Genomic DNA, 21,316 nt, shown 5'->3' on the forward strand with positions numbered 1-21,316 from the left:
ATTAACTGACACAAGTATTTGGAAGACAAATGCATAAGTGTTATTGTTGTTTTGATCTGCTGGACAGTGTAAATAATCCTGTTTTCTTCCTGTTACAGTTCTTTGTCCCTGGACTTTTAAAGCAATATTCCTCTTAGGAAGCTGTTTACTGCTTTTTATTCTCCACATCTTTTCTCCATGAGGGAAACAGTTTATTTTAAGTCACCTCTTTAATTACTTGTTTTAAGTACTTTCCCCTGTTGTTTTTGGTAGTTTTTTTTTTTTTATTTTTTTTCAACTTCTGTTTAAGTCATTCTTTACATGGCTGATCTCTTCTGAATGGTCTCCATGTATCTCTGTACCATTCCCATTAATGAGTAGCTGACTTTAAACCGAACATCAGTGAAACACTTTTTCTGCCTTAAATTTGACTTTATAAAATGAGTAAAAGATTATGAACTAAGATATTGACAATTGCAACCTGGTTGCAGGAGATTAAGTCACCTTGGAAATTAGGTAAACTGTCCCATCCCAGAGAACAGACAGCTCATGCCAGGAGAAGAGTGTGAGAAGCTAATTCCACACAGAATTCCTCAAGAACATGGGAACATGACTTATGATTCCTAGAACAATATAAGTATACTGCTGTAAGTGAGAAATATGGCCAAAGTTCAACTTACCCTTCACTTTTTTAAGTACCAGGACTACTAAAAGTTAAAAATGGAGGCTGAACAGATGACTTTATCATTCCCAGCTGAAAGCTCATCTAAATATCTCATCTGAAATCTCATCTCTGTGGTACTTGATAAGAATACTTTCCTGTCTCTAAGCTTCACTGAAGGTCAGTCAGCTTTGCTTCATCCCACTCCTTTACCTTGTGCATTCGAAAATGTTGAAATCATTACACAAAATCTTGTTCTCAAACATTTGTAAACTAAGCACATGCCTAAAATCTAGATTTTAATTATCTATATTCACTACAGTAATTTTCTCTATCACACATTGCGAGGTATCTTATGGCTGTCTTCTATGATATCCCTATTGCCATGCTGCCACTGGAAAAAAAATCTACGAGTCTAAAGGACAAAAAATTGACAATGTCCATGTTACTAAAACTAATAAAACATACAATATAAGCATTACACAGTTAAAATATTTTGTGTGTTGTCTGTAACTACTTTTGTGGAAGATTATGTATTTTTCTGTCTTATATGGTGCAGGATCAATCCTATAGCTAGCTTATGGAAACAAATCAATGATAACGATCATCTAAGGTTAAGCTGAATGTAAAAAGAATGTTTACTTCATCCATTATTCACTGTAATGCAGTACATAAAGAACATGGTAGTGTTAAAAATACAGAAACTTTTAAAGCTGGTTAAGATTTTTTCTGTATTAATAATGTTGTAAGTTCTTGAAATGCTTATTTTTTCTGTGTATAAATGCTTTTATGCCAAATGAATTGTAGACTCTTTATCATACCTTTATTTATTTTGAATATCTTGAATTAGCATGTGCTTTTAGAAGTTCAGTTCAGTGGTTGATATTGACGACAGCAAGATTATAGTCTTACAGTTCTAAAATATATTTGATAATTTTGAAGATGAATTCTTTCCCTCCAGTCTTTTCCTCCATTTATCAGACACAAGCAGAACATGTAGTTATTGTTACAGCAATTATGCCTGGCTGTTTCTGAATTGCTATGTACTTTTCCAGGTGGGATCGGAAAATAAAGAAAAGCAGAAATGTCAATGATACCTATTTTAACTTTGATTCAGATCCAGATTTCCCATTTCTCATTCTTTCTTTGAGAGAGATCTCACTGGGTCTTATATTGTAAGACTAAGCAGCTCTCTTTCCATTTACCACTGAGTAGGTGGGCTGTGTTCTGTATTCAAGTGCAAATGCAATAATTTCTTCTTTCAGTCTTATCTGTTGCAAATTCCACAACTAAAACTAAAACTGCAAGAAAATATGCAGTGGATCTCACTATTCCATAAAGTGATACCGAAAAATGTATATCTGTTACGTACAAAAGAAGTCATTACTGTCTGAATGAAGTAATACTTACAGGACAACAGTTGTCACTACTTTAAATTTGCTGCCCTGTTGTCCTCCAGCAAAACACCTGCTCTGAATACCTTAGCCTGCTATCCTCAGAAATAACATTTCCCCCTTAATTACAGTCTCAGTGAGGTTTCGTAATATCCATGATAGATATCCATAGGATAAACCAGGTTATTATGATTTTTTTTTTTTTTTTTTTTTAAATTATTATTTTAACACAGAATACTTTTTTACTATAAAGTTTTTAGGTCAAGGACTGCCATATTTTGTATGTTTGTAAAGCATGCATCCAGAAGAAGTAATTCCATTTTTGCTTCTTAGCTGGAATAGAAAGACTAAATATGGCTAGTCAGTTATGGAGTTAAATGAAACACCAGAAGAGTTCCCCCATATTCTTTGTATTTAGTTTTTCTCCTTCCTCACTCTGCTACCTCTGCCATGTTCCTCAGTTTTCTTACTCCTGTTCTACAGTCTTTTTCATGTAAGAAAGACAGACATTTTCTACCTCCAGGTCGTCTACCTGGCTTCATGTGAACTGATGAAATCTACTTGTGTCATGACTACTGCCTCTAAAGCCACCTCAGCCCAAAATCTCTCTCAGCCTGTGACTGTTAGTTCTTCCTATTTAGTGTATGAAAAAGAGACTGATGAATCTGTACAGACATTTCCTGTGTCTTGTTCCTGAGTTTAGGTTAAGCTATCCTCTGGCACTACAAAAGGGAAATTATAAGTCTCTGGCTTATTCTTTTCTCCCTTAATTGCAATGCTCTTTCTCATTCCATCCACTGAAAACCAGTAGGCTAAAAATAACAAAAAAAAAAGCATGCCTTTTTCATATGATAAAGATGGGTTTAAATGTGAAAATGACAATTGTATAAAATTGTAGGGGAAGGGTAACTGGGAACTAAATGTATCCTGTACATAGAACATCATTAGATGCAGTGCCTAACAAGAAGCACTGCAGATACTGTGATATGCAAACCCTCTTCCAGAGTCATCTAACACTGTTAAATTTGTTGAGGCTTCTTGAGCATTCCCCTCCTGGCTAGAATGCATAAAATCAATGGCACAGTTACATCAGTCAAAGAAAGACCTTCCCATCCTCTTCATAACTGGGATAATGCACTTTCAAGGACTTGATGCGAATGTGATTGTAAAAAATTTCATTTAAATGGAGTTGATTGTGAACAATTTTAACATTTCCCCCCCAAAAAAATAAAAGGGTTTATTTAAAGCAATACTTAAGACCTGATTCACCTGACTTTTCTGAACACTGTGAACCCTTCAGGGTCTACTTTCCCCACAACTGGAAAGGCTCAGAGAACAGATTTCGCATTTTAATACATTTGGTTAGGACTAAGACTATCTAACACCCCCCCAAAAAAAAAAAAAAACAAACAACAAACCAAAAACCAACCAAAACCAAAACCAAAAACAAAACTAAACAGTTTTCATCGTTTTAAGTTTATTCCTTATAAGCATTAACATTAGTTTCACTATAAGATCAACAAAAATCAAATTCATTTTCAAAGAAAGATACTGCACATAATGCTTTTGCTCAGGATCACTAGAATCCTTGATCCTATTGTGCGTGAGGAAGCTTCCAGAATTTCCAGTTTCTCAGAGGCATATCATCACTTCCAAAGGTATTTTTACAGTATACTAAGGATTCAGATTACATTAATTTGAGAAAAGCACACTGTAAATTGTGAAAGCAAAAGATAAGTGTTCACAAAGCAAATCAATTATTTTCCTTATTTATAAGAGTAGAGAAAACCCATGGAGACTGATGTTCGAGTCCAGGTACTACGAGAAGCTGAGAGTAGTTAGTAAATATGAAAGAGGAAAAAGTTATGGCACCCTGAGTATACTTCTATTCTGATAACCCTGTAGAAAACCCAAGCTTTATCTCTCACAACTCTTTTGATTTATTTCTAGTGGTAATGCATAGATGGTGAGGGCAAAATGTGTGTGAGAAATGTTATAGGAATATTAACACCTCCAGCCCTTTCACAATCTTCATTCATGCATGGTAGTGGGGAGAATGTTTGATTTTGTTTATTTTCCAAATTTGTACAGAGTACATTTTGCTTCTTAGGAACTAGTGCATCGTAATAGTGAAAGGAATTTTGGAGAGCAATGCTAAATATTGTTTATGCTCTTGTCTCAATAACTAATAAGAGTATGTTTCCAATCAAAAAATCCTGATGTTATGAGTACCTACTAAGAATATATCTAGTTAGCTTGTTTGATAGATACATAACAATGTACAAATTCTATTAAAGTTTTTATTGAAGCTACTAAACTGCACATTCATTATTTAGTTTAACATTGATTAATGCTTTTACTGTCCATATTCATTCAATGACATAATTAAGTGAAGTAGTTAACCTAGGATTAATTTTTAGGTAGAATGTGATATTTATTAATTGTATGTTTGGCAAATGGATTCTTCGTAAGTAAGAAGTACATTATCATGATGTGAAGAAAATCAAGAAACTTATTTAAAAATATAGCTGCATTAACTTGACAAGAGTTTTGGAAAATGGAATATAAATGACAGACTTTAAGTACTATAGTTAATTTGAATTGAGTTAATTTCCATGCCAACAATGTGGAGAAATATTTCTAGTGAAATTAAATGAAGTTAGTAAATAGATAACGGGTTTCTGTTGGCTTGCAAGAAGTCAACCAGTCAGTTGAAAAATAAGTTCGTGTTTTATTGAGTGTTCTTTATATCTTCATTTACTTCACAAATGTATCTTTCAAGGGTAATTACCTTTTTCTTCTTTACTTATGAACTATGAATACTCTATGAGCTTTTTAGAGTGTTATCAGTTACTTTGTGTGTGCTGATTGTTCAATTTCTACTGATTTTGACAGATATTCTTTTATCTTATTGAGATTAAATCAGTCAGGTTTTTTCCCCTCCCTTCCCTTCCTTTCCCTTCCCTTCCCTTCCCTTCCCTTCCCTTCCCTTCCCTTCCCTTCCCTTCCCTTCCCTTCCCTTCCCTTCCCTTCCCTTCCCTTCCCTTCCCTTCCCTTCCCTTCCCTTCCCTTCCCTTCCCTTCCCTTCCCTTCCCCTTCTCTTCCCCTTCCCTTTTCTTTTTTCTTTTTCTTTTTTTCCTCTTTTTCTTCCTCTTCCTCATTCTCGTCCCCTCCCCTCTCCTCAGTAAAGTGAAATTATGTGACCTTGAAAGAAATTTAGTAAAATGCTTCCATAATTAGAAAGTAGAATTCACTGTAGCACTGTCATGGAGCTGTAACACTCTACCTACCTTTAAGCATAGTCATGATAAAGATGAATATAAGTAAGTCAGAAAGCATACATTTATAACGTAATAAAATTCCTCGGTATTACTCTTTTCTTCATCTGTAATTCTTTTGTCTATTATAGTATAAAATCAAGCAGGTCAAGGGGGCTGATTCTTCCCCTCTACTCCACTCTCATGAGACCCCACTTGGAGTACTGTATCCAGCTCTGTGGTCCCCAGTACAGGAAAGACCTAGACCTGTCATAACTGATCCAGAGGAGGGCCATGAAAATGGTCAGAGGTTTGGAATACCTCTGCTACGAAGAAAGGCTGAGAGAGTTGGGGTTTTTGAGCCTGGTGAAGAGAAGGATCTGGGGACACCTAATTGTTGCTTTTTGATACTTAAAAACAGCTTTTAATAAAGATGGAGTGACTCCAGGTCCTGTAGTCATAGGAGTAGTAGAGTTTTAAAAGAGTTTTAAAGAGTTTTAAAGAGCGTAGATTTAGATTGTGCATAAGAAGATTTTTATTTATAACGATGAGTGTCGTGATACACTGGAACAGGTTTCCCTGAGAAGTTGTGGATGCTTCATCATTGGAAGTGTTCAAGGTCAGGTTGTATAGTGTTTTGAACACCCTGATCTAGTGAAAGATGCACCTGCCGTGTGACATTTGAACTAGATGACCTTTAAAAAGTCCCTTTCATCCCAAACTATTTTATGATTCTATGCTATGAAGAAGATGTCTGTTGTGTTTCCAACTCTCCCCATTGCAGGTGTAGGAGGGCCCCCTAAGGCCCTATGACCTGCTTTCTAAAGAGTTTTGCTGCTTTATAGGGACATGGATCCAAGAAATTGTGGAGAGACTGTTGAGGCTTCTCCAACCTTCAGACTATGCCCCTCTGCTACTCTTCCATGTGGGCACCAACAGTACTGCCACAGGGGAAACCTGGTGTGTACCAAGCATGACCACATGGCTCAAAGGGCAAGTGCAAGGGCATAGGGTCTCAGGTGGAATTTTCCTTGTTCCTGCTGACAGAAGACAAATATGCTTGAGGAGGACTGGGTGGATCCTTTGGATCAACTAGTTGCACAGCCTGTGTCAGCAGCAATTATTCAGACTTCACAACTGAAGTACACTAAAGTAGAATCAGGAGTTGCTAGGAAGAAACAGAATCCATCTATGTAGGTAAAAAGCATCTTTTCCAATAGGTTGGCCAACCTTTTGAGGAGACCTCTAATCTAGGAATGGTGGGAGAGGGAGGTGATGGCCCAAAGTCAAGTGAGGAAGTGGTAGACTGGTTTGAGAAAGAAAGGCATCAGGGAAGTGTGGACATGCATGGGAACAACAAACCAGGACTGAAGTGCATTTTTACTGTGAGGATGGTTGAACACTGGCATGGGTTGCCCAGAGAGGTGTAGTCTCTATCACTGGAAATACTCAAAACTTGACTGGACACAGCCATAAGAAACTGGCTGGACCTACTTCGAGTGGGGATGTTAGACAGGATGATCTCCAGAAATGCATGGCAACCTTAACCATTCTGTGATTCCGTGATGCCTGTGCTGGAAAACTGATGATACAAAGTCCTGTATTCCAGTACTAAACCTGTAATTCAGTTTAATTTATGTCCTAATTTGTTTATGATGACAGTAAAAAAAAAATTTGATGAAGAGAACGTACTCACAGCTGACATTTTCATTTTAGAAAATACAGTAAGAACAGAAATAGTCAAAGTACTTCATGGCTCCAAGGAAAGGAAGACCTTTAAGCATGTGAGATTAGTACTAGATTGGAATAGAAGCCAGATCTCTTCAACTCATCTTGCATTATTATGTAGTGATAATATCATTAAAATAGGACAATCTTAACATTTGGGGAAGACAACGAATAGCAGAAATAAGCTACACTTCAGCACAGATGAATCTAGGGATGTTAGTGGTGGGACTTCATATCATATTGAAGTAACATACAACTGTTTCTTTTAGACATAACATTATACATTATCTTTCATTTCTTCTAGGGTCTGAGGTGGTTGGCTTTGATGGCAAAAGTTGTCTAATTTACACATTTAATCAAAAACTCATGAGTACATTGAAAGATGTGATTTCTCTGAAGTTTAAGACAATGCGAAGTGATGGAATTCTCCTCCACAGAGAAGGACAAAATGGAGACCACATCACCCTGGAATTAATTAAAGGGAAGCTATCCTTACTCATTAATTTAGGTAACAGCTACAGTCTCATAAACTCTAATATAGTTCTTAGGTATTATTTGACTAAAACTTCTTTTAATTTGTTAAGGATATTAATGTATAGCATATGATAAACTAATGGTATATATTTGAATAGTTATATTTTTATATGGAATTAATAGTTTTTATTTTTCTTCTTTCAAGGTGATACTAAAACTCATCCTTCTAATGCCCAAATTAATATTACGCTGGGCAGCCTTTTGGATGATCAACACTGGCATTCTGTTCTCATTGAGCACTTTAACAACCAAGTAAACTTTACAGTGGATAAACACACTCATCATTTTCATGCGAAAGGAGAATTCAGTTATTTGGACCTTGATTATGAGGTGTGAAAATTCCCTTTCCTTTATTACATTTATTAACTTTTTAATGTAAATGCAGTTAAACAAGCAAAGGAGACAGATCTTAAGGAAGTATCTAGTGCTTAAGACTTTAGGGATTTTCTGTCTCCTAAAGGAATAAATCAAAGAAAAAAGAGATGTTCTTAGATTACTAATGCTCCACTAGACTTACAACTCAAAATGTTCACAAGACCATCTTTTTAATCTCAGAATTAATTATTTTAATATCTTTGTTTCAGTAGTGCTGCAAATGTGGTAACCAGTATGTAAATATAAGGAATGAGCCCCAACTCAAAAATTATTAATTTATGGCTTGATGAAAATTACAATAAATCAGCAAAAAAGCATTTTAGAAATGCTTAAATTAAAACTTAAACTCCTATTAAATCTGACAAATATGTTGTGAAAAAAATCTTGCTTACACAAATGGTAGATTCATGATGAGGAATAGGTGTAATTTGCTGTGACAGTTTCTCACCTATGGTTAAAAATACCACTATTTCACAATTGTAATGTGATGATTCAGTGCTTTATGTGTGCCCCTCTCCTATTTGTTGGATGAGACAATGAGTGATAGAGGAGACTGTCTTGAAGCTGCAGATCTAAATTACTTTATTCTACTCATTTAAGTTTTTAAGCAGATTAGAGTAAGATTTCATGCTGTTCTGTGTCTCCATTATACCATTTCATAGATATCATTCACAAGATTAAAGTCATGATTCTGCTTAAAATTTCTGAATCTAAGACACAATGCCAAGGCTTGGAGGATCATACCAATTAAAAAAAAAAAAAATAGAACAACAAATGTTAGTTTTAATTCATTGGCAAATAGATTCATATTACTAAATCAACCAGTATTGCAAATTTATTTTTTGCCTCTTCTACATGCTGTAGTTTGAAGTGTTACCAATGCACGGTAGAAAGGAAAGCAAAAGCTGTTAAAAAAAAAAAAAGGTCCAAAAAAATATGTACCAGTGTATTTAGAATTGCATTCCTGACTATAAATATGACTCAATTTAATAATTCAGTGAAACATATTTAATTTGGGTTTTTTATTAAATTATTTTAAATATTAAGTGAAATTTCAAAATTAAAAGAGAAATAGTTTAAACTAACCTTTTCTACAATGTCAGCCAGAATAGCTTTGAAATGGGTGAGTTCAAAAGTTCACTTAAACTGGCAACCTGTTTCTGATGGTGCCCCAGAGTGGAAACATAGACCAGAGTATAACTCAACTCACTGGTGTGGCAATGCTTTTCTCAAATAATCTACTGCTTTCTAACAGTTTTTGCCTCAGGGACTTATTAAAACAGAGTGATATTCTTGAATTTAATAGCTCTCAATGGATTTTTATTTTTATTAAATCTTCTAATCTCTTTCTGAACCCAAGTAAACCTATAGCATCACATCAGGGAACTGCACAGCCTTAGGATTTTGAGAGGGAATAAGTATCTCCTTTCATTTGTTTTGAATCTGCCCTAAAATAATTTTATTTGGTGCACTCTTGTTTTCTGTTATGATAGTTGTGATTTGCACATTGTGGACAAGTCAGGCTCGAATTTTCTACAGAAGTTGCCATCAAAATCTCTTCTCACTTTTTGTACTGTCCAGCATAGTCTGCATGTACTGGGCCGTGTCCTTCTTGGTTTTGCTGCTGTAATGGACCCTGAAAACTGGTACAACTCTACACTAAGCAACTGTTTATAGGCATCCTCAGAAAAAAAAATGCGAACATTTCAGAATATTTTAAAACATACATATGACTTTATATACACTAATTTTTGTTAGTCTGTTCTTTTAATATGTAGATGTGATAAAAGGAACTAGCCAAGAAGCAGCGGATTCATTATTAGCCCACCTTTGACTTCTGCTCTTACACTATTGGCAAATACTTTCCTTAAAAAATTACTTAATAGTATCATTGATTTCTCTTCTCTTTCTAAGCTCAGCTTTGGAGGGATCCCAGTGCCTGGAAAATCAGGGACATTGTCACACAGGAACTTTCATGGGTGTTTTGAAAATATTTATTACAATGGAGTGAATATTATTGACCTGGCCAGGAGGCATAAATCTCAGATCTACTTTGTGGTAAGAGATTCATAGTTAAGAAAGAATAAATAAGTAAAACAGAAAAAAGAAAAAGACCACAGCCACTTTCATATGCAACCTGTTAACACACAGTTCTAGTAAAATATCTGTTGTTTAATGAAAGATAAATCAAGGAATCACCTAACTGGATTATTTTATATTTGCTGTTGTAGAGACTTATCCAGTAGACTAATCAGCATGCACTTTATCATTCATGTCTTTAACTGATATTTAGATGCATGTGGTATCTCACTCTTGTGTGGTATCTTCGCTGTTGTGCATGTACAAAAGCCAGTGTGTAAAATAAAATGTTTCTGAAGTAACTGAAGCTTTGGCATTTTTTTCTGTACCTGACTAGAAGAACACCAGCAGTACATTTTAAAAACTTTCTATTGCTGAGGACACTGAACAACTGTCTTTTCTCCAGAGCATTATAATTTTGGTAGATAAATACTGTTTGTCAGTTTATACAGCTCTTTGTCTGAGGAACTGTAGTTTAGGTTGGTGGGTTTAATGCATTTATTGAGACATGGCCCACAGTTGTATTAGCCAACCTTCTACCATTTAGAGAAACAGTTCCAATAACAACCAACTTTCTTCTGTTACAGAAGGTTTTCTATAAATTTTAGTAAGTCCTTTGTTTTTTTCTGGTAGTACAAGAGCCATCTCTATTTGCAGTATTTATTTATTTATTTATTTATTTATTTGTCAGCAGGAAACACAGAGATGTGATGGAAACAATCAGTTCAAAATAATTAACAAAATATGAAATGCTGTCAAGCTCCAAATCTTTTGATTTGGACTTCAGACTATGAACAATCAAATTTGATTTTCTGTTGCAGAAAAAATGGATGACAGGCATCTCTTTTCATGTGAAGCTTATCTGAAATATTCCACAATTAACTAAACTCATACCTTTGTATAATATCCTATCCACGATGCTGATAGATGTTGGGGAGAGGGTAGTCATAGGAGGCTCTGTGTGGACTAGTGAAAGGGGAACTATGAAATTATTGTCATAGGAAATTTCATCATCTTCATCTCAAATGATTTAAATTATTGTGCTACTTTCAAAGCTAGGACATGTTTTATAATGTAAATGTGCCAGAAAGTATCTCTGTTACTATTGAGTCCTTGCTAAATAGCCACTTTGCTGGTTTGATACAGTATTAGGCACCTGTCCAGATAGCATGCAAATCTGTAGATGACAAGCTTTTAGCATTTAACTAGGTTTAATCCGATGACTAGCTTTTCACTGTGAGTCAGTTCAGTTGACTATTAATTTCTCTACAGCTGAATTCATAAGACAGAGCTTTTATTTATTTTTAAATTTTCCTTGAGGAAAATGAAAACTGGCAAACTTTAATGTCTTGCCATGCCAGAGGCTAGTGAGTATTTTTATTAAATTGATTTTTTAGCTTTTTACTGTAAGGTCAAAATTTTATGTATATTCAAATGTTTAATAGCTTTTTGTGTTGAACAGAACTTAAATGTATTTTAAATTCTAAAGAATCAAATCTTTTATTAACCATCCTTACAGAACCAATTAGTTATAGTTCAAATGGTGTCAGCAAGTAGCTCAGTCAAAGTGCATATTGTATCACTATCAAGATTCATAAACTATTAAATAACCCTGACACCAGATTCAAAAAATGCATTATTCCCATTCCAGTCTTCTTATCTATATAATTCAGTACAACCATGGATGCAGGTTAAGCTCAGAGTTTGTCAATGAAGTCAAAATGATAAAGAAAAAATGTATTTAGGTACCTAAGAACCAGTGATTTCAGAAGCATTCAGGCACAAATTAAAGGCTAGGTGCCTAAATAAAATACTTGATCTGGTCCACATGAGCGTGCTTGAAAACACGTTTTCTTCTGATTTATTAATTTTCTCGACTATTTGTGAAAACAAATATTGGGGTCAGGGCACATCTCCAGCTGCAAAGACTCTTTGGTCTGGCAAATGTTTTTTTTTCTCAAATTTAACACTGCCTTAAACAATCAGTACCCAATCTCTGCATACAAGCATTTAGACCCGTGTAAATCTTTATACCAAACTTTGCATTCAGTGGCATTTTATCTGACATTCAGAAATTTGTCAAATCCTTAATCCTTCATGAGGCTGAGTCAAAATAGAAACAAAGTAGGTCTGTCTAACTCCTGAAGGATTTTACCTCATTCACTCAAAGGTCCTTGCCACTCTTTGCTCAGGCAGATATGTCTTTTCTGGTCAAACAACTAGGTAAACATTTCACAAACTGTTGGTGTTCTTATGTATTTGGACTTGATTCTTAGACTAACACATTCAAGTATTAAAAATATTAGATTCTATGCACAATATTTTGAAACTCTGTAGTTTCCATACAAAAATTCTCATGACTGGTTTTTTCCCAAATGTTCCTAATGCCGTATTTGCTTCATTTATTTCTAGGGCAATATGTCCTTCTCATGTTTAGAGCCACAGGTGGTTCCTGTTACATTTCTGAGCTCCAGTAGTTACCTGGCACTGCCAGGCACATCAGGGCAAGAAGAAGTATTCATCAATTTCCAGTTTCGCACCTGGAACAAGGAGGGACTTCTATTATCTAGTAAACTACATGCTTCGGGTGGTTTCCTCTTATATCTGAGTGATGGAAAAGTTAAAATCAGTCTTCATAAACCAGGAAAAGCACTGAGTGACATCACTGCAGGTAACAGAAATTAAGAAAAAAAATCCAAGATTCCTATGCATGAAAAAGTAGGTTAATATAAAGTAATTTAAATTAGTACCTACATTGTTGACTTAGTTTTATGAATAGTATCTGTGTAACTATGCTTCATTTGTGTGTATTTTCATCCCAAATGTTTCTAAATACTTTATTTTCTCACAGACATGTACCTATGCTTTTCCCCACGATTGAGTAGAAATTACTTGCAATAATATATGCTGCAAAGTTGTGTCCTTAGCTTTACTTACATACAGCATGTACAGCTCATGTATAATCTGGAAAACTTGAGACATCTAAGCAACTTTTTCAGTTGTGAAGAATAAACAAGTTAATTTCTTACTCTATCAAGCAAAGCCATTAAGATGATTTTCACCGTTTGTCACTGTCTTCACAAGGCATCAAGTAACTAATTTTTCTCTAAAGTTATACATTATCATAAAAAAGTATGTTTCTCATTTTCTAGAGGTCTCAATTGCAGAACTGTACATTAAATTTGGAAAGTGGATGCCCCATACAGGTTGTCTTCCAGAAAGCTGGGGCAAGTTTGAGTATACATTAAAAAAAAAAAAAAAAAAAAAAAGGACAAAAAGAACTGGAGACATTGAGGAGACTGAATAATAGAGCGCTAAATGTTCACTTTTGTAGTCAGTCACTGAATTGAGATTAGACCATCTACTTTTGGTAGCATGCACTGCTGGACAGACCTTAGGGTGGAGCTGAGATTTCCAGAAAGCATACCTCAGTCATCTTCTGAGCCATTTCCCTGTTGGTAAACAAATATATAAGGACAAAAGGATGATCCAAATATATTAAGATACAGTCATGTTAGAGAGTATCCAACTGGGATTCTGAGAAGTAGCTCCCAGGTTTCACTTTAGCTCAGTTTGGGAGCAAGAGGTCTTCCTGTTTCACAAAGAGGCTCCTGTTTTTCTGCGTGCTGTTAGCATCTGATGTGAAAACAGCAAGACTGCTGGCCCAGCCAGGCATCTCCTTCTTTCATGAAATGTGAGAGCAGGACATAGCCAACAACTTCTCCATCTTCCCTGACTTTTTAAAAAATGTTAAAAAGCAGTAACATCGCCATGTGATAATATCAATATGCTCAGCTAGCAGCACTTTGTCAGCAGTATACTATGTTCTGATACTGCATGCATCACAGCTGCCTTAGAGTTTCTCATCCTTTATGTAAACAAATTGAATTTTGTGCCTTTCTTGTATAAGGACAAAATAATCATTCCAGAGTGAGTTCTCAGACAGGAAAGACAGGTCTACAGAGATCAGGTGCATAAATGGGTTCCAGAGAATATATGATGATGAGGAAATGAAGCTAGGATTGAAGTGGTTTCTGTATGGGCATCTGGAGGAATATGTTCTAGAAGCAATGGGTAATTTGGCTGCAGAACACACAGTGATGATATCCAAAACATCTGTTGATCCTTGATTTATTCTGAACTGTACACAATCATCTATTTCATGTTTCATGTCCATAAAGCAGGAACATTATCAGTGAAAAAAAAGCCAAGTTAGTTCCAGTAATGTAATGTGTAAATTGAATTAATAGGTGAATAAGAATTAGGAAAACTGCATTGTGTACTGGTACTGAGAAAACAAGGATTTGACTGTATAAAGAATTTTATCTTGTATAGAATATATTCACTGGAGTGATAGGAACTAGAACAAAAGCATCTTTCAAGGGATTTTTTTAAGCTAGAATATAGCTTAATAACATTGTTTAGTGGTAGTTTGTCTTGAGCAATAAAAAATACAGTAAGTAAACTAAGAAGTAACTGAATTTACAGTAAATAATATAATAAAAATTAAAGCCCCCAAATCTCTTTAATTCCCACAGGACTAAAAAAGTTATGTAAAAGAGGAAGAAAATTTCATTTTAAAAAATAGTATAATCACAAAATAAGAATCACTTACCTAAATTGTTCACAAATCATGAACTTGGCATGTAAGGCAAAGAGAGCAAAGAAACAGCCACAGGATTTGAAGATGAGACCTCCTTAGCCTTAGTTCTGTGCCGCTGTTTCTTTTAGACTGAACCTTACTTCAGTTCCTGATACAAAATGAAAATTTCTTTGAGGGAAAAAAAAAAAAAAAGAAAAAGTTAAACATAACTCTGAAGCTCATTATGTTTCTACAGGTGTATAATGATTAAAAGTAAAATTTTAAACAGTTGATTATTTTAACTTGGGAAAAGATTGTAAGCCAGTAATGACCACGGATAATGTTGAAATCTACATAAATACTTTGATCCTGTTTCTGTGGATGATAATAAGATCAGCCCTGGTATTTGTTATAATCTAAAATAACTGATGCACAGAGAGTACTGTTTTAATTACAAGAGGTTTCCCTAGGCTCACCATTTGAAAATGTCAGTTCCTTAGTAAGAATGTCAGTGGTATGTAGTTAACAGTGATGAATTTGGGTTTTTAGAGCTATTTTAATTGCAGTTCAATTAGGTGATATATGTTAAAGAAACTATTGCCATGCAGTGTCATTTTAACAGATTAGCTGAAGATAGTGGCACTTTTAACAGTTGTAAGACTTGTACATAGAGTAATTTATTCAATTTAAAAATTGCAACACAATACATATTCTCTGGAACACCCCAAAATAAATCTTGACGCTCTGTGCTGAAACAGAATTTAATGTTCTCATGTTATATTAAGCTTGGTCTTCATAAAGTGTAACAGGATGAATTGTGTTTGTCTTTGTGAAGACAGAAACTACTGCAAAAACATTATCTTCTGAGAAAGAAGTTATCTAACAAAACCATGTGGGCAACTTTTTGTTGAGTTTTCAGAGTGTTTATTGTTGCACTCACTGAAATAAGACTTTGTTTGGAGATTGAGTAATCAAATTATGGATGGCTGGTCAGGTTTGTTCCCCTTCAGGCAGGGATTTATGATCTGACTTTCACACACACACACACAATACTTGATAATTAAATCAGAGCATACATTTTTGTGCACAGTTCATTATCATGTGTTTCTTAAAGAATTGTTCAACCATATAAAACTGAGGAGAATGGCATATTAATTCATGAGTGATTAAGTTATAATAAGCCATATCCTTCTTTTACAGAATGGTTGCTTAATATCTCTCCTTTGTAGCCTCTTTTGAAAGCTGGTCATCAAATATTCACAAAGAAGTAATAGATTAAAAAAAAACAAAACAAAACAAAACACAAAGTTAATTTGTATTGAATGATGAGACCAAACTGAATTACAACATGTATAAATGTTTGAGTTCTTATTACTCAGTTTCTTCATATGACCCTGTCTTTCTATGCAGCTTTTAATTAAGTGATGTTAACAATCATTGCATTTGGTGGTTATACGTCAGCCTAATTTACAAACTGCTTTCTCTAAACTTTTTTGTTGTTGTTGTTTCTCAGTGATCTCCTAATAGGCTATATACATTGTCTTTTTATATATGTGTTCCTAAGGCTGGATGTCATTTGGCAAGACCTGCCACCAATCTATTTTTTAGTACTTAGATATTAAAATGATGGAGGTACTACTAAAGAGAATAAATAGAAATCTTGTTTAATAACTACCTTATTATGCACTAAATGTTTAATTGCTATTTTTAGCTCACTTGTTCCTGGTAAAGCATTTTTAAAAGTCCTAGTAGAACACCGGACAAAGTAAATTTCAGTTGGAATGGAAGTGTTAGCAGTCCGTTGGCCTCCACATTTATATGTCACACCACTCTGTAGCTTTGCACAAGCAAGCGTGAATTAAATCAAGGTTGCCAATTTGAAGGCTACAATGAGCTGTTTTCTCACTATTGTCTTGTGCTCCCACCACGGCATTCTTCCATCCCCAGGCTTAATGAAAGGGATTTTTGGTAAGTCTTAACTTGAACAAGATGAACATAATTTAGTATCTCTAATCATGCCAGTCTATATGAAGAGGAGATAAAATATCCATCCCAAAATCATTTAGTAGGTCAGTATGATAAACTCCAGTAAACAAACCGAAAAGTGCAAGATTTATACAATCCAGTAACCCAAGTATTTTCTACTTCAGTCATTCATTTAATCTTCTTCTTTATGTTACGGCATTCTCCTACCTACCTTGACAGTCAAATACTGGAATATTTGAAGCATGGCTTTCTCACCAGAACAAGAAGTCAGTAAAGCAGGATGCCTAACTAAGAATTAAAAGCAATTATCCATGCAACAATTGAAATTAAAGCAGAATTTATTGTTAGATTCAGTATCTTCAGTAATGACATAGTGGGATTGAGTACATCCTCAGCAAGTTTGCTGATAACACCAAGATGTGTGGTGCGGTTGACACACTGGAGGGACAGGATGTGCCATCCAGGGGGATCTTGGCAGGCTTGAGGAGTAGGCCCATGTGAACCTAGTGAAGTTCAACAAGGTCAAGTGCAAGGTCCTGCACCAGCATCAGGAAAATCCCCAATATCACTACAGACTGGGGGAAAAATGGATTGAGAGCAGCTCTGCAGAGCTTCCACCCCAGAAGTGTTCAAGGTCAGGTTGTATGGGACTTTGAGCAACCTGATCTAGTAAAAGACGTCCATGCACATGGCAGGGAGGTTGGACTAGATGATCTTCAAAGGTCTGTTCCAGCCAAAACTATTCTATGGTTCTCTGATTCTATGGTTACTGAAGGAAAAGATCATATATTGCAGAGATGTGATTGAGCACATCATTCACTTGAAGTACCTCTACAAATAAGGAAACTCCTTGCTTAATTTTAGAGATGAGGTGAAAGAAGGTGCAGCATTAGGTAGCTGGAGATGGAGGTTAAAAAGATGGAAATAAGTAAATAGGGAAATAGTACCTTTTAAAAAATTATTTTCTGAAATGGTTAATCATAAAAACACAATATGACAAGTGCTATTATAGACTATATGTATTTTACGATTTAGTTTCTTATTGGAGGCTAATTCTATAATAATTTGTAGAAGAAAACAAATTATATTACTGAGAATTGGGAAGAAACCTTTCTCAAGCTTGATTTTGTGTGCTTTAAAAAATACATTATTCATATTCTTTGTTTTAGCATACCTGTTGTCTCTCTGACGAAAGACTATGGATGTTCAGTGGTATAAAAACCTAAGGATGCTTTATCTGTTTGTCATCCTTTATAATTTTTTTTTAAGCTAGTAAAACTTCTTGATATATTTGATGAGTTCCTGCTGTAAAATAGCACTGAAAAAATAGGATAGATGAATAACAGTGCTTGTTAAATCTAGAAACTTCATTATATATATATATATATATATATATATATATATATATGTGGCACATCTATGTCCATGATATTGCAAGGCAGCAATAATATTTTTCTAATGCTTCATCTACTCTGTTTTTAAATGTCTGTTACACACCATATTATCTAGTCAAAATATAACTAGAGCCAAAATGGATAGCCTTTAAGGCATTTTCTTGATCCTCAGCTGAATATTATGCTAGCCCTAACATAAAATACACCAGCCTGAACACTGCTGTAAGTTATATTAACTGCCACCAGTACAAATGGACTTCTTCAGCAGTTGGTCAGGTGGTCTTGAAAATTCTAGTCACTCCCTCCACATTGTAAGGCTATGTAAATCCTTGTTACCAAAAGATTACCACTCTAACAGGCAACCTTTTAGTAGCCAGATATAATAGCATTAGTACTGTTTCATTTTGTGTGGGATGAGGTTTCCCATTTTCATTTTAGTAAAAAGTTGCCTCTATAAATATTATGGCATTTTACAAAAGTAAGAAATACACCTATTTACTCAGAAAATTAGTGATAGCTTTAATGCTGATATTTACTCTGTAAGCATACTTCTGCTGTTAGCAAACTCAAATGCCACTTCTCATAGAAGACTGCAACCAAAATAAGTAATGGTCAGAGTGGTACCAGAAAACCTGTGACTGCGACCCTATGCTGTCTGCTGTTATATAGAAAGGTGAATAATCCTGAAAGTGCAACACAAAGTTAAGAAGACCTGTTAGCCATAGATTTTAGATAATTCCATCGAGGCTGTAGATAAAGCAAAATGTATGTTTCTTTTTATGAGGTCCCTAATAAATATAGTGGTTGAAGCAAGGAAACAAATAATAGAAAAAATGTATGAGACTAATATTAAATATATTAGAAATATTTTCTAGATTATAGTTTATCTGAATTTATAATGCAATTCTGAGATTTATTTCTTGATTGTATGCTGATCTTGGGTTTAGACTGTGGTAGTTAATAAATGGTTCCTATTTACAAGGCAATTCGAACTTTCTCATCTTTCTATTTTTATTTCTTTTCCTTCTTTTTGAACTAATCAGTGAACTGCTGGACTATTTCTCTAAAACATACAACAAACTCTGGAAAAGAGTATTTAAATACATGGCATTTCAAGAGCGAAATAAATCATAGGCACTCCACAGTTGTGAAATTTATCATTCAAAGGCTGTATTCTTTGCTTTTCACTGAAAAGTATTTCTGTTCTGAAGAGCACTCAAGAATATGATTGACTTAAAGCACTTCTTAAAGATAATAATGTGCTTACATACTGCCATGTATAGAATTTATTTCAGTATACATATGTAAGTTCTTTCCAGAATTAGGGCTTTAGGTTTATTACTTTGTTGCACCTTACACCTACGTAGCCAGAGGTAGTGTAAATTGGTGTTAAAGGCTAAACTCTCAGCAAATTTTCCCATGCTTTTCCAATAAAAGAGACAACTGAAAGAAAAATAATCTTACGACATTGACATGACAGTTGCTGGAGCTTTTAGCATCTACAGGATTTTTCTGTTTTACTGGATAGTAATGTAATGACTTCCTTTGATTTTAAATGATGAAGAAATCCTTTGTAATAGTGCAGTAGAAATGTGTATTATGTGTAAAATACTGTATCAACCATCACAATGATATCTTAACGATAAACTCCTTAGTTGGGAGGACACTTTTCATAGTCACTACATTAAATTGATGTATTACTGATAATTAGGATTATTACAACTGTAGGTCTTATTCACTGAAGTACTTTTATTTTTTTCTTTATCAGATGTGAAGCAAGGGAATGGACAAAGGTTCTATCTTCACAAAAGATATTTATGTGATTTGTTAATTTATTTTTCCTTTCATTATCCCTTGGAGTTTTTATATGGGCTATGACTGCTCTACCCATCTCTCTTCCTTTCAAGTCTGCAACATTCAGGTAGCATAACAAATAATGGATGTTTATACTTTGTTTTGATTTTTATTTTCTTTACAGGTGCTGGATTAAATAATGGCCAGTGGCATTCTGTATCCTTCTCTGTCAAAAGGAATCGTATCAGTGTAGTAGTGGACAATGATGTGACCTCATCTGCCTATGCCTCCATGCCTCTGCAAATTTATTCAGGAGATACTTTCTACTTTGGAGGTGAAATATGTTGTTTATTTCTGCTGGCAACACAGTTAAACATCAATTTTTCCTGATTATCTATTCAAATGACAAGAACTATTTGGCTTGCATCAGGTCTTCTTTGCCTAGCTTGGATATGTCTCAAAGAATCTGTTTTTCAGGTGTTGCTATGATGTTTTTGAGTTATAAATTTTATAATGTTGGGTAGAATAAACTACCACCCTAAATTCTTGGTCACTTTAGAACATAATTTTCTGCTATCATTCTGATAATTGAATATAGTCTGGCTAACAATCAGACAGACACACAATGGTCTCTCTTCTTGCACACTTACTGTGTTGCTAAATGAATTTTTTGTGAGAATCTTCCACTGGGGTGACACTTTCACCTTAAGCGAATGCTTGCTTACTTGTGCAAATATCCTCTTTACATGATACACACTTAAATTATTTACATTTTTTTATTACACTGACACAACTTTCCTACTTTTGGAAAATATAACTTGTGTCTAAAAATTAAGTTTAGGTATCTTCATTTCCCTACAAATATCAACAATTATCTGTCACCAAGAAATTTCGTCATTAATCACCGATATTCTTACTGGTAGAGCTGATCAAGTTGTTATGTCCAAATCTGTTGGTAACAGACAACATAATAGCAATGTTAAACAACATCTGAATGCATTATTCAGCACTAGCATAATGCTTCATCTCTTAGTAGCTTAGGAGTTCATGACTGAACTATTAATTAACAGTTCTCAGTTTTCTGAGAAAATTGAAAAATTTATACAAAACTCTAAATGAGTATTGACCAAGTCATTATCCTTCAAGTTCCCTTGAAACAATAGATTGTAAATAAATTTCACGATCACAAGCAGATCTTAAAGGAAAATAAAGGAACTGCTACATGAGCATCCATGTGACTTTTCACACCTGGCATCTAGCCTTCTCTACTAAAGATATCACTTGACCTGTCTGATAATCAGAGAAATATACAAAATATTGACCTTGAATAGTCAGAAAACTTTTTATTTTTTTTTTTCTTTTCAATTTTCTATGTTGCTTCAGCTTCCCACATCTTTGGTTAGGTGATTTGCACCACTGCATTGATGGCACAGGTGAACATATCAGAAGGGATGTGGGCAGTTGCTAAAAGCAATATATTAAGTTGTACAAGGTGATTTCTATTTATTTTTGGGGGGATGGATGTGGCAAATTCATTCCAAGAATACTGAAAG

The 21,316-nt window shown here is 34.6% G+C and overlaps 1 protein-coding gene across 1 annotated transcript in view; it reads left to right on the forward strand.

Annotated features, from left to right (window-relative positions):
* Positions 1-21,316, forward strand: part of CNTNAP4 (contactin associated protein family member 4) — a 239,885-nt gene that overhangs the window by 149,767 nt on the left and 68,802 nt on the right. The window contains exons 5-9 of the mRNA XM_074931769.1: positions 7,324-7,527; positions 7,699-7,883; positions 9,843-9,986; positions 12,420-12,678; positions 19,948-20,097. Coding sequence (XP_074787870.1) covers positions 7,324-7,527; positions 7,699-7,883; positions 9,843-9,986; positions 12,420-12,678; positions 19,948-20,097 — 942 coding nt within the window. The remainder of the gene's footprint in view (positions 1-7,323; positions 7,528-7,698; positions 7,884-9,842; positions 9,987-12,419; positions 12,679-19,947; positions 20,098-21,316) is intronic.

The sequence above is a fragment of the Athene noctua genome, chromosome Z (assembly GCF_965140245.1).
Source record: "Athene noctua chromosome Z, bAthNoc1.hap1.1, whole genome shotgun sequence".
In the NCBI taxonomy this organism is placed as follows: domain Eukaryota; kingdom Metazoa; phylum Chordata; class Aves; order Strigiformes; family Strigidae; genus Athene; species Athene noctua.